The sequence below is a fragment of the Misgurnus anguillicaudatus genome, chromosome 10 (genome assembly GCF_027580225.2).
Source record: "Misgurnus anguillicaudatus chromosome 10, ASM2758022v2, whole genome shotgun sequence".
Lineage (NCBI taxonomy): Eukaryota > Metazoa > Chordata > Actinopteri > Cypriniformes > Cobitidae > Misgurnus > Misgurnus anguillicaudatus.
The window spans coordinates 38,648,404-38,662,850 of NC_073346.2; the positions used below are offsets into that span (position 1 = coordinate 38,648,404).

The 14,447-nt window shown below is 35.6% G+C and overlaps 1 protein-coding gene across 2 annotated transcripts in view; it reads right to left on the bottom strand.

The window, feature by feature from the left end:
- The window catches only part of znf385d (zinc finger protein 385D), an 80,618-nt gene that overhangs the window by 26,804 nt on the left and 39,367 nt on the right, over positions 1-14,447 (bottom strand). For both annotated transcript variants that reach the window (XM_055211386.2, XM_055211385.2), the window contains exon 4: positions 4,376-4,544. In XM_055211386.2, the coding sequence (XP_055067361.1) occupies positions 4,376-4,544 (169 nt within the window). The remainder of the gene's footprint in view (positions 1-4,375; positions 4,545-14,447) is intronic.

Consider the following 14,447-nt stretch of genomic DNA (forward strand, 5'->3'; position numbering starts at 1 on the left):
ATACTTAGGAGTGGCAACATATAGGTGTAATAGTAGATTATTTTAAATCAAAAGAGATGTACACTGCAAAAAATGATTTTCAAGAAAATAAATTCTTAGTATTTTTGTCTTGTTTTCAAGATGCTTTTTCTTGATGAGCAAAACGATCCAAGAAAATAAGTCTAGTTTTTAGACCAAAAATATAAAATTTAAGTGATTTTGTCCATAAAACAAGCTAAAAAATCTGCCAATGGGCTAAGCAAAAAAATCTTGAACATTTTTCTAGAATTTAGTGTTTAAGAAAAACGCTTACCCATTGGCAGATTTTATGCACAAAATCACTTACATTTGATATTTTTGTTCTAAAAACTAGACTTATTTTCTTGGGTCATTTTGCTCATCAAGAAAAAGCATCTTAATTTAAGAATTTTTTTAATATTTTTACTGAAAACAAGACAAAAATACTAAGATTATTTCATTTTTTGCAGTGTAGGACCTACGCACAACTATAATGAGCCCTTTACTTACATCAGGTGACATGAAAATGCAAATAAACTGTTTGCACACTGCAAAAATTACTTTCTTAATATTTTTGTCTTGTTTTCAGTAGAAACATCTAAACATTCTTAAACCAAGATGTTTTTTTTCTTGATGAGCAAAATGACTTAAGAAAATAATTCTAGTTTTTATGCAAAAAAATATTGAAGTGAATTTGTGCATAAAAAAGCAAAACTTTCTTCCAATGGGGTGAGTAAAATTTTGCTTAAATTAAGTGTTTAAGAAAAAAGAAAACTTATTTTAAGATTTTTTTCTCACCACATTGGCAAATTGTTTTGCTTGTTTTACGCACAAATTTACTTAAAATTTTTTACTAAAAACTAGACTTATTTTCTCATTAATCTCATGTTTAGATATTTCTACTGAAAACAAGACAAAAATATTAAATAAGAAAGTCATTTATTGCAGTGCATTCACTGCAAAAATGATTTTCAAGAAACAAAATTCTTTTAAGCAAATTTTTCTTGAATTTAGTGTTTAAGGAAAATGTTTAAAAAAATTTTGTTTACCCCATTAGCAGATTTTTTTGCTTGTTTTATGCACAAAATCACTTAAATTTGATATTATTGGTCTAAAAACTAGACTTATTTTCTTGGGTCGTTTTGCTCATCAAGAAAAAGCATCTTAATTTAAGAAATTTTTACTGAAAACAAGACAAAAATACTAAGATTTTTCTTGAAAATAATTTTTTTTGCAGTGTCGCAGTTTTGCGAAATACACCTTTTCTGAATTGCCTGAAAAACCATCTCATGCGAGCGTAAAAACTTTTTTGGATATATGGGAGTTTTCACAAAATGTACGTGTTTCCATTGCCTGTATTTTAATTCGCAATGTCAATTTGGACAAATTAAAGAGTACTGGATACGCAGCTACTGTCGCAAATGGTAAACTTCTGGAAAACATCATAAAGCATGGATCTTCAACAGGGGGTCCGGGGCCACTTGGGGGTCCAAGGTGGTATGAAATATTCTTTGAATGTAAAATAAATATATACTATAATAGCAGAGAGGGACAAAAAGCACTAGCCTACCAATGTGTTTCCACAAAGCGTTTTCACTCAGAACACGTGAACTAGCTAAAACGCACAAGGAGATCAGTGGGTACAAAACGGCTACTGTAGTTGCAACACGCATTTGTAAAAGCCAGGCGCTAGAGAGCACTATTTGTTTGAATGCAAAATACAATTTCACCACTATATGGGGGTAAATACTACTTATTGTCCCTTTAAACAAAAATACATGAATAGTCTAGAAATTATAAAATAATGAAATCAAGTTTCCAATATAAAATAATATAAAACGAAATGAAATTAATGTTACCCCATTAAAATCTATTCAGTAAATTTAAAATGTTATGTAGTATGTTGTATCTGTTTATACAATAAATGGTCCTTGGACTGAAAAAGTTTGAAGTCTTCTGTCATAAAGCGTTTGTTTGTCATTTTAAAGATGTGGACGATATGTTCTTAGTGTTTCACAAAAGATAAAAACTCAAATAAAAGTGATAAAATAGATGAGAGATCTTTAATTTTTGAGTGAAATATGATTTCCAAACAGTCTCAAATACAGGTTTTGAGCAGAAATTGTCATTTCCATTGGGTCAACTTGACTACAGTGCCTATAAATGAAATATATTATTGGTTCCAGACGTGTGTTGAGTGCACCTATTCCAGAATGTGCTTACTTCCATGAGATTTCAATGTCCTGATCCGGCTATAATCCTTCACAGCCTTTGGCCAACCCATGGATTGTGAATAAACAATAAAGAGAGGACACTGTATGCTTTGAATCATCTAAACCAGTGATGAAGATTCCTATAAAGAACCGAGAGAGGGATTTATACAGTATCCTGCTCTACTGGGGTTAATAATGCTGCATTTATTAACCAGACGAACATGGAGGTCAGTCGAGGTCGATGAAAACGAGAACCCTGAGTGGGCTCCACATTTTTTTCCACTGGCGCATATAAACTTGGAAATTGTGTACTTTAAAGATATTGGTATAATATAAGCACATTGAAGGCAAGATTTGTGTCTATAATACATATTACGATCTTTAAGCAGATTCTTGGACCGTATGACCGGTTTCCAGTCAGACAGAGAAGTTTATGACGAAAATAAAAAGCAGAGGTCAACACTTGACATTGCTGGGAAATTTACTGAATGCAGAACAAACAATACAGTAAATCCTTTTTAATAATATTAACCACATAATTGGTATGCTGCAAAGCATGCTGGGAAATTTTAAACCATTGTTTAATGTAAAATTCTTCAGACAAACACTAAAGTATTTGTAAAGTCCTGTCAATAAAATAATCAACATTTTATGGCCTAATCATATTCAGTATACGGGTCATTGACAAAAACTATTTGGCAAGATGAGAAAGAATTTTTTTTAGACTTGTTTTAAAAGCATGGAGCATGCATCATGTTTATTTCAATGCACATAGTGTATTTATGTTAATTTTATGCAATACAAAATTACATTTGCACCATTTTTATGAAAGTTAAGACTGAATGGACCTGAAAATGTAAAATGGTGTAACCGCCAATTGTGCCAAAGAATGAGAAATATTAAATATTTTATCCACCTTGATGGAATGTAAGCATAATCATCATAAAAACATTTTAAAATATAATTTTATTAGTTAGTTCTACACTGCAAAAAACTATTTTCAAGAAAATATATTAAAAAGTATTTTTGTCTGGTTTTCAGTAAAAATATCTAAAAAAGCATCTTAATTTAAGAATTTTTAGATATTTTTACTGAAAACAAGACAATAATACTAAGAACATTTTTTCTTGAAAATCATTTTTTGCAGTGTAAATTAAATTTTTTATGCATTTTTGTAATATTTGTCCAAACATATGCTAAAACAGCTCTGTTTTCTAAATAATCTTTGACAAATGATGTAAAAATGTATGTAAAAAATCATATTACACTAAACTAGATTATTATATTTTATTTAACATTTTTAATGAATATATTTATAATTTAATAAAAAAATACTAGTTACACCAATTGACGCCATCTGGTTACACCACATTGACATGTTTGCAATTATCCCCCAAATATTCTTTCAAAATTAAGTAAAACCAGAAAATTTTAGACTTGGTCCTCAAAAATGAGAATGTATGCAGGTAATCTGCAAATTTATTTTGAAATTTTAACCATTTTACATTTAACTGAACCATACGGACACAAAATAATTAACGTCACGCCATTAACCAATACACAAAATAATACATTTCTTAAAAAATGTTGTCATTTTAGGATTTTTTAAAATGTTTTAATACTTTTAAAAATTAAATAGCTTAACTTAATTTAACAAAAAGGGGGCGTGCTGTGCACACTTAGGCGTTTTCAATTGTTTCCAAAGGAAGCGCAGCACTTTTCAAAAATGCCAGCAGCTGGCAGCTGAGAGTTGAAAAATTTTCAATTTTGGGTAAAACGTTCAGCTCGTCAATGTCACTTCTCACTTGTTCGTCCAATCACAATGGAGGAGGGGTGGGACAAATAACACAAAAACCAACCAGCGCATTATTCAACAAAGTAGGCCTATCATAGTAACCAAAGCGCTCAGCTGAATTAAGCTGGGAAGTGCCTACAGATGGTGTCCGCCTTCCGCGTCTAAACGCTTTGTTGTGCACTTCCTAAAACATGTTAATAGTGACTTAACAGTCACATCATTTTTTACAGTGCAGGATTTTTCATTCCATTTTATCATCTACTAGGAGAAAGAAGTCTTATTTCAAAAAGTACACTTCCTCTCAACAAGCCAAATATTTAGGCAATCATTCTGGTTTATACTGAACAAAACATAAGATCATATCTTTTACCTGTTCTGTCTGTGTTGTTGGCCATCGTCAATGGTGAGAGACCTCTAGGTGGCTCCTTGTTGGTATTTTCCCTGGCGACCGGGCTCTTCTGTTTGAGGCATTTCGGGCCATCCAAGGATTTCAGTTTCTTGGCGTGTTTGGTGCCTTTGTAGTGGGCCAGTGCCTGGCTCTAGGGAACACAGAAAGGGCCAGCCCAGATCGAGGGCCAGCAGAGAGCAGGTGTTAGCAGAATCAGACAGTGAAGCAAAAGAGCTCTGAACAATCTGCTGAAACCATGACTGCAACGTGGCACCATCACATCAAACCCCTAAACAGCACCCATCTGTGACAACTAGCCTTTCAGATCTGCACAGGTTTATCTTCAGTACAGCCTGCTATAATGGAACCAGCATGACCGATGCAATCTTTGTGCTTCACCTTTAATTTCAGGGTCTTTGGCTGTGTTGAAAAACCTAGCAAAAATGCCTACATAGACCAGCAACCCATCAAAGGAATGCTCCCAACACAAAGGCTTTTTCACATAGAGAAAAAAATTGCTTTACATTTATTTTTCAGTACTGGCAAGTTTTTTCTTGTTTCAAGCCAAATCTTAACACTTTCCCCACCAGCGTTGTATTTTTAAGTTGCCAGCCAGCGGCAGCTCTTTTTACCACCTCTCAAATATGGGTAGGTTTCTTCAAAACTATACATTTTTTTTTAGCAAAAAGCTGAGATAATTGCATTTTTGTAAAGGCCTTTTGATAGAGATCAGATTCAGAGCGATGATCAAAACATACATAGAGTTTTTACTGTTTTGGATCAGTGGATGCTTCAGTGTTTTATAAGTTGGGTAAGGGCACCATCTTGTGGATAATAGCGAAAATATGGATTGACATAAAAACTCATTGGCAGGAAAGCGTTTTCTCTAAATTTACAAGATAACTTGTCATTGGCGGAGAAAGAGTTAAAGGTTTATGCTATACATTTTAAAATCAAGAGTATATACTAGTACTTTGCAGATAGATATTGGTACCTCACAGGTACATGTACCTAAACAGTAAACATTAGGATATTTTTAAAGAGAATTTTTTCTAAACACATTTTAAATGTTAGAAATGTGTTGCTAAAACACATTACAAAGCCTGTGAACTATGTAGTACTGAATTGTGGAGTAAGGGGGCATACACACCAAAGCTTTTACACTCACGGCCTGCGTATGTTTTCAATTGTTTCCAATGGAAAGCTCTGTGTTTTTCAAAAAAGCCAGCAGCTAGCATTTTTTTCGCACTGAAAGCCAGCGCTCAACGTTTTTTGTGCTCAGCGCTGAGCGCCGAGAGTTGAAAGAGATTCAACTTTGGGCGAAAAGCCCCGCTCGTCATTGTCAGTTCTTATACGGCCGTCCAATCACATCGAAGGAGGCCGGGACAAGTTTCACAACAACCAACTGGCTCACAGCTCAAGTATCACAGCTACTAAAGCGCTTAGCTGAAGAAAGCTGGCGCTAAGCTATAAAAACAGCTGGCACACTGCAAAAAATGATTTTCAAGAAAAAAACATTCTTAGTATTTTTGTCTTGTTTTCAGTAAAAATATCAAAAAATTCTTAAATTAAGGTTATTTTTCTTGATGAGCAAAATGACCCAAGAAAATAAGTCTAGTTTTTAGACCAAAAATATCAAATTTAAGTGATTTTGTGCATAAATCAAGCAAAAAATCTGCCAATGGGGTAAGTAAAAAATTTTGAAAATTTTTCTTAGTCACTAGAAAAAATTTCTTACCCCATTGGCAGATTTTTTGCTCATTTTATGCACAAAATCACTTAAATTTCATATTTTTGGTCTAAAAACTTTTTTTGGGGGTCGTTTTGCTCATCAAGAAAAAGCATCTTAAAGGTTCTCTAAGCGAATCTGTGTGTTGATTTTTGAAATGTGTTTTCAAAAAAACTGAGCGTAGTTAACTCCTCCCCTTCCCTTCCGTGCTTTCATGAACACGCCCAAATCCAACCCCCAAATCCTTCTTGCCGTTTATTGGTTAGAACACTTTGTTATGGTTTCTGGTGTAGGTTTGGCCAGTTTGTTATTATTGCAGTTTGTGGAGCCTGGGCTGTCTACAGAGATCACGTTTTTTTTACAGTTTGATCAGCGGACAGGAAGCAAGCAGATAGTGAGGAGATGTTTGCTGTATGTAACAAAAAATGTTTTATGGTCTAAAACGCGTGAATTCGCTTAGAGAACTTTTAATTTAAGAATTTTTACTAAGATTTTTTTTCTTGAAAATAATTTTTTGCAGTGCAGGCGTTTTCAGCTGTATACAAAAGCTTTGGTGTGTCCTGCCCCGTACACTGCTAAACAGTTTTTCCACATTTCTGTGTTCAGGATTATTTGGGGCGGGGCAAAAAGGGTGCCTTGATGACACACCAGAGCCACTGAGCATGGCCCCGCCCATGGCCGTAGCCAGTGTTTGAAAATTACCGAGGTCCAGGGTGGGGTGTTAAGAGATAACAAATGCTATCCCAGGTGAAAAAAGTGCACATAAAAATAAAATACACTTTTTAAGTACACTTAATAAATGTACTATTTTCGTGCACTCATTTTGTGGTTTTTATATCACATTTGTTTTTGAAACTTCTTAAAATTAAGTTAAAAACATCTACGTGTTATTTTGAGACGTCATTTATCTCAATAAAAATCTAGTTGGTACTGGTATTCTTACTTTTTCAGGTAAACTGAAGTACTGCTCAAGTAGAACTTTACTTTTAATTAGTATATTTGTAGCATAACTTTACATAACTTACAAATGTACTTGCTAGTATTTAAGTGGTTTAAGTACACTGAAGTATACTTTATTTTGACCTGGGATCTAAAATATTCCGTCTTAACTTTTATACTTTGGGTACACACTCTGTTTTGGGGGATGGACTGGGACTGCTGGATTACTTATTACTTTTTCATGCAACAATGTTTATTTTGTAATCATTTTAATAAGCAATATTATATAACAAAAACGTTACAAGATTTTAAACATGAACTTGTTTAGTGCTCTTATTGTTTTCAGCATGACTTTTTTAAAGGTTAACTTCTAAATTCAATGAAATAACAGAATTCTTAATGCTTATGTTTTGTTTTGTTGAGATTAGCTTTACCGTTTTACACTATGTGTTTTAACATATTTGGCATATTTTATTTAAACCCAATTCTTCTACATCTCTGTGCCAGAGTTATTTTCTGTTTTTCGATAGTGTTGTTGATATAGACACAATTATGATGACTACTGCTTTTATCTTAATGTAGTATCAGCAATAACCTGCTCGCGCTGAATGATGCGTCTTATTTGATAACTTTCAGTCTCCATGTTGCCAGATATTAGTACGAAAAACAAGCTAAAATAATTGGCCTTAAAAAAACAAAAAAAGTTTGTCCAAACCTTGTATTTCAGAAATAAATCAGAGAAATCGCTAATACAAACCTACACCTAACAATCACCTTATAGATAATGTCAAAGTGTCACATTAATTGCTAAAACACTATGTCTAAAGAGGATTTTTAACAATGGGATCTGGCAACACTGCAAATTTTGTACCCGCGCCATCGCAGTTTAAGACAATCTTCGTCATTTTACACTAAACTATACATTAAACTGTCCAAACTTAGGCTATGTCCACACGAAGCCGGTGCATTCCCTATCCGATCATTTTTTTCCCTTGCTCTTAAAAAATAATCCGTAAAAACGAAACCGACTGAAAGCGGTGTAGTATATATGCCGGACCAATATGGGGCGCTGTAATTCTGCCACAGATATACACTATACACGGAGAAGAAGACTTTGAGCATGCGCATAACCAACGTATGGTGTTGTCCATTATCGCTTGTTGGTCACCACAATTGCATAGAAGCAATAGATTTTGCTGTAATAAAGCTAGTAGGCTTTAGTAGCTTCTGTAGCACGAACACAATCACGTAGTCCGCCGTTATTGTTGTTGCTGTTACGTGTGACGCTTCCGACACGTGATGTGATGACGTTTTCGCTTCACAAAATATACGGATTGGCTGTACAGACGAAACCGCAAGGGTGTCGGTTTCAGATTTATCCACTTTAGGACCCGGTTTCAAAAAATAGCGGATCCGTGTGGATGAAACGCCAATACGATAACAAATTTATACGTATACAGTGATACGCGTCTCCGTGTGGACAGCCCCTTAATTATATATGCGGATTCGTTTTGAAAACGAATTAGTCATTCAGAGAACTTCAAATTTAATTTTTTTATATGAAAAAATTACCAAGGTCCGGACCTCTGTGACCTCATAGCTGGATACGGCCATGGCCCCGCCCATAACACAACTGCGAGCGTCCATTCAGGTTGTAGCAGTATTTGAAAGTTGAGAGAGACCGGCAGCTTTCCTGTGAGTGGGTGTGGTTTTAGCAGACACGCCCCCAGTGTTTGAGAGCAGAGAATTTTATTTATCTATTTTACTTATTTTATTTGGTGTTTTTTTAATCATTCAAATTTAGCTGGGTGGTTAAAAACACATTTTTCTCAGAACACATATTTAATATCACTTTACATGGACTTTAAAGGGTAACGTTCCAGTGACAGCTTTTATACTTTTTCTGAGAGTGTATAGTAGTTAGTATGCAGGTTGCTATGCTGTCTGGGCGTAGAGAAAGGACCCAAACCTGGGCATTTAAAAAAATGTTGCTGCCTGTCGGCACAAGACCCTGTAAAGCAGCTGTCTATATGTAGAAGTCAGACAGCATGGCAGCGCGCTAAGTTTTGGACCACGGCCTCACTTGCTGAGTAATGGTGTGAAATAAAGAGTTTGACAGAGAAAGAAAGATCCCATCTCCCAGCCTTCAGCGCGTGAGGTCATTACCCATCTGACACACCGCTATACATAAAACATCAGAAACAAATCTTTTAATAACCGCAGGCGCAATGGTGGAAGGTTCCTGCGGTCGGTGTCATGTGCGATCACCTTCACAACAGATTTATTATGACTCTCCTGGACCGGGCCATATGCAATGTCTTTCAGTCGCCCTTGTTTACCTCAGCGCTAACTCGTGGACGTTTATCTGACATTGCTGTTGGCGGCAGAAAGGACACGATCAAGAGATGCTAAAACACTTTTCTGAATAAATAAGGCAGATTTTAGAGAAACACCAGCCTGATCTCACAGAAATTCATACATATTTTACAAGCTGGCTAATTCGTATTAAGTGAATTGTGCAATACGTATTATTATTATTATGAAGCCCCACCCCTTATCCCACAAGAAATGCACACATGTGGTCCTACTAAATTAATTCAAATTATCCACCTCATAAAATGAGAACCAATTGCCATGAGATTGTGTATGAAACGCTAGTCAATACCAAGTATTTTTGCCATATTTCCTCACAAAGGCATTTTAAATTTGATCAGTTGCTTGGCTAGGCAACATTTCATAACATTCCTTTACATTACCAGTAATTTCGTGAAAAACATCAAGTTTAGGCGAGCATTTATGTAAAGCAATAAAAATCGACGACGGCTAAACTCCTTTGATTTATTGCTCTTGTATAAACAACGGTGCGAGATATGGATTACAATCATACGGATTTATATCACTGGGGTTTGTAAGTAACACATCATTTGAGCAGGATATTGTTATGAAAATGACTTTAACGTTGAGATAAATGGGCTGTTGCACGACAGCCTCCAGCTTTCGGACCCGTCGTCCAATCACAGTGAAGAAAGCAGTGACACAGATAAATGTCATGTGTAATCTGTGCCGCAATCAACCATTCATTACAGGCTTGACATGTAAGAGCCGTCTCTGTGACGGGCGAGAGTTGATGCCCAGGTGAGAGGAACGCGGCTTTGCTCGCCGAGCCTTTAACTAAGATGGGCACCTGCTATGGGAGTCGGTTTAAATGATGCCATCAATCAATCAACAGACAAGCAAATTAGGGCCTCAGTCGCTGTGTTTGGCAGGCTTTGAGAAAAGCATTTCGGGAACTTACAAGGTTTCTCTTCTACTCGCCATTATATACTGTATTTATAATTCATACGTCTGGAAGAATCCATAACCAAGCGTCTTGCATCCAAATAGACCTTCGGCGTTATGAAAACCAAATGTCCTTTTTGAAAGTCGCCAGGACCGTCTGGCTGTACCGTATATGTCTGGCTGTAACCCTCCAAAAGTCATTTAATTTTTGGAAATGGGCAGCATAAAGAGCTTCCAGTGATTCCCGAGCTCAGATTGGATCTGAAGCACGAGCAACCAATGATAATGAGTTTTGCTTTAGGTGTGCCGTGCTTTGAATGCATAATCTCTCTCGAGCCTTTTTCTGTGATTGGCTACTGGACGGCGATTGGCCAACGACTGTCCCGCCTCTTCATTTTGTTGATTGATGCCTATGATAGGGTGTTATTATTGTGATATAGGCCTCAAAAATGGGGATGTTACAGCTTAATATTTCTGAAAGTAAGAGGATGAATGGATATTCTAATAGAGAGGATATGAGATACGCCGTTTCTAAATAATCCTATTTGGATTAAATACCTCTGATGAAAACATGTCACACTGGCAGTTCTCCTGAGCTGAGAGTGACAGCAGATTAAAGAAAAATAAAATAAAATAAAAATGTCCTTTTTGCTATTCAAAGTCAATTTCAATGACTCAGTGTATGAATTACAGCCAATAGCAGTGCTTCTCAACTGGAAGTCATTCCAGGATTTTTCTCCATGTAGTGGATTTTAGTGGACCTTAACAGTTTACAGTTTCAGTCCAGATTCAAAGGTCTCTAAATGATCCCATCCGAGGCATAAGGGTTTTATCTAGTGAAAAGATGGTCATTATTGCCAAAAAAAGTACTTGCCCTCTATTACGTAATCACGTCAAAAGGTTGCGCGTTACCAGAGCTGGGTAGTAACGGATTACATGTAATCTGGATTACGTAATCAGATTCCAAAAATCAAGTACTTGTAATTGGATTAAACTACATTTTAAAATAATCGTAATCAGACTACTGTTACTTTTTTATGGATTACATGATTACATATTATTCACAATATGGCAGTGTGATGTTCACATTTTTGTAAATCTCTCTTTTTTTTACATTTTTCATAATAAACTTTCCTACCGCTTACGTACAAGATGCAAAATGGAGCAGCACTCACCGTTTGATCACTGGATGCAAAGGCGTTAATTTGGGTAGGGACGCGAGGGACATGTCCCTACCAATATCCAGGGAACACAGAATTGTCCCTAGCAATAATTTCAACAAACAATTAATCTATATGTACATATAACCACTGATGTCTGTTTGATTTTTATGTATTACTTATTTTATTTAAAATAAAGCAGATCTGGAAGAAAAAAAAAATTGGTTCAGTTTTTAACTTGCCATGCCAGAATTTTTACTGGCATCACACAAACGTAAAAATTAACCAAAAATAATAAATAAAATAAAATTATTGTATATTTGTTGTTTTTGGCCTGTAACCTTAAAAAATAAGTTTATGATAAAAGTAAATCAGAGTCAGTATTGTGAAGTATTAACTGTCAGTACATTGCACTTTACAAATGAGTCTTTAAGGCTCTTGTTGGTGAAATAAAATTGAATATTTTCCCCTCTTTATTTATTTGAAATCAAATAAGATGTCAAAAGTAATCTAAATGTAATCCAAAAGTAGTCAGATTATGTTACCAACGATGTGTAATCTAGGAGATTATATTACAGACTACAAATTTTGTCATATAATTCATAATCAGTAACGGATTACAATTCATAAGTAATCTACCCAGCTCTGCGCGTTACATATTTGAAACGCACACTTGCAGACCATTTTCAACAATAAACTGCCACAAAGACATTTATTAGTATCATTCCACATACAACAACGTCTGAACGCTCCTCTTTCTCCACACTTGTAAACACTGGAGCGGTAGTTTTGCATACGTCATGCATGACCTTTTAACGTGATAACGTAATATGTAAGGCATTAGCGCATCACACGGCTAGTTGTGGTTAAAATTTTTTTTTTTTTTGGCGAAAATAAACCTTTAAAGCTGCATTGAAACTGTAAACTGTTGAGATCCACTATATGGAAAAAAATCCTGGAATGTTTTTCCCAAAAAACTCGATTTCTTCTTGACAGAACAAAGACAGACAAACATCTTGGATGACATTGGGGTAAATTATCTGATTTTTTTAAATGAGAATGGAATATTTCTAAAAACAACAAACGTCACAACGATTTTCAGCAAAATCCTCTAAGTGCACAAAAGACAAATCTGAAACTGCCATGAATCATAATCAAACTTGGTTACAATACAACCCGAATTTGGCAGCCAAATGGATCATAGCGGCCCCTAATGTGTGCTTGAGTTTCTTTATTTTTACCATCTGAATTCTGACTTTGATCATTTGCATTGTTTCTAGTTGCATCTTTAGTGATTTTGAAAATCACTTTACACTTTACTTTGTTTGCTTTGTTTTGTCCAAAGAAGTGGATATTTATTTGAAGTGGAGTTTGCATTGCCAAAAAGCTTGAATGCACTTAAACACTCTTAGCAAGGATGTGTTTATTTTTTACACATTTTTTTGTGTTATGCTTGTAATACATTATATGTCGTGGTAACAATTGAGGTTAAATGGAGTAAGCTTATTTTTCAGCTCCCCTAGAGTTAAAAAATCTATTCAGCCGATATATGGGTCTGGCGGTACCACTTTTAGCATAGCTTAGCACAATCTATTGAAACTGATTAGACCATTAGCATTGTGCTTAATTACACAGTCCCCACGGGACAATTTTTGGGCACTGCGTAATATTGCGCCTGCTACACTCATCGAACTGCAATAAAGTCCTTGATTATTACGCCAGAATGAGAGTATAGTTCCTAGCCATATCGACCTAGAAAATCACAACTTTTAATTTTTCTGTCGTTCTTAGTACACGATTTAACTACAGAAGAGTCAAGTTTTAAATAGAAAAATAACCAAACTCTTTGGTTATTTTTGAGCGCGATGCTAACTGTGTTGTTTTTGGCAGCCCTTTAAGTTTTAGTCTTAGTCTTTTGGCCGAAAATGCTTTTTAGTTTTAGTCACATTTTAGTCACTTAGATAGTTTTAGTCATGTTTTAGTCGCCGAACAAACAAAAAGGTTTTAGTCAAGTTTTAGTTGATGAAAACGCAAAAAGGTTTTAGTCAAGTTTAAGTCAATTTTTAAGTTAATAAAATGTGCATTAAGGTTGTCCCTCAGGGCTTACCGTTGTTTTAGTCGGTGTGCCTTCTGCGCATGTCATAACCAAATCGTTGAGCCTGATATACCCTTATGTTGAGTTTGTGTGTTACACTGAGACCTTGCTTACAAAGTTGAGAAACGCGTGCCTTGCCTTCTTATTTAAATACACCACAAAAAGTATTGGAAATGGGCTAAGGTTTGACAAGTAGATACATGTAAAACCATAAGCTTACCATGAAATGTGTCACAAGCCGATTGTCGAGTAAAATTGAATGTATATGATATGTTAACAGCGTCACTTGTTAGTTACGTTTAAAAAAATATTAGCGTGATGAGCCTTCAGGTGCCGCATGAGGTTGGTGGTATTTACCGTCGTCTCCCAATATGCATTTTTCTTTCTGATGAGTTATACTGAAAGTATGTCCATAAATCATCTTGCCACCACGGTCCTTCGAACTCGCCACAGCCGCAGGTGTGTTGTGTGAAATCTGGTGCGCGACATGGCGGCAGCTGGGTGGTGGGCGTACCCAAAACAAGAGTAGGAAGCGTGATACTTTTTAGCTAAAAACAGACAGATTTCACGCAAAATAGGCAGAAATGACATGCATTGTGAACGTCAGACTTATAATCATTTTTGTCCCGTCTCGTCTCGTCAACGAAAACGCAAAAGCGTCTCGTCATGCTTTCGTCATCTTAGAGCCATTTTTAGCTAGTCATCGTCACGTTAGCGTCATAAAAAAAGGTGCGTCAACGAAATCATTTCGGTATCGTCATCGTTGACGAAAACAACAATGGATGCTAATGGTCTAATCAGATTCAATGATTTACGCTAAGCTATGCTAAAAGTGGTAGCGCCAGACCCGGA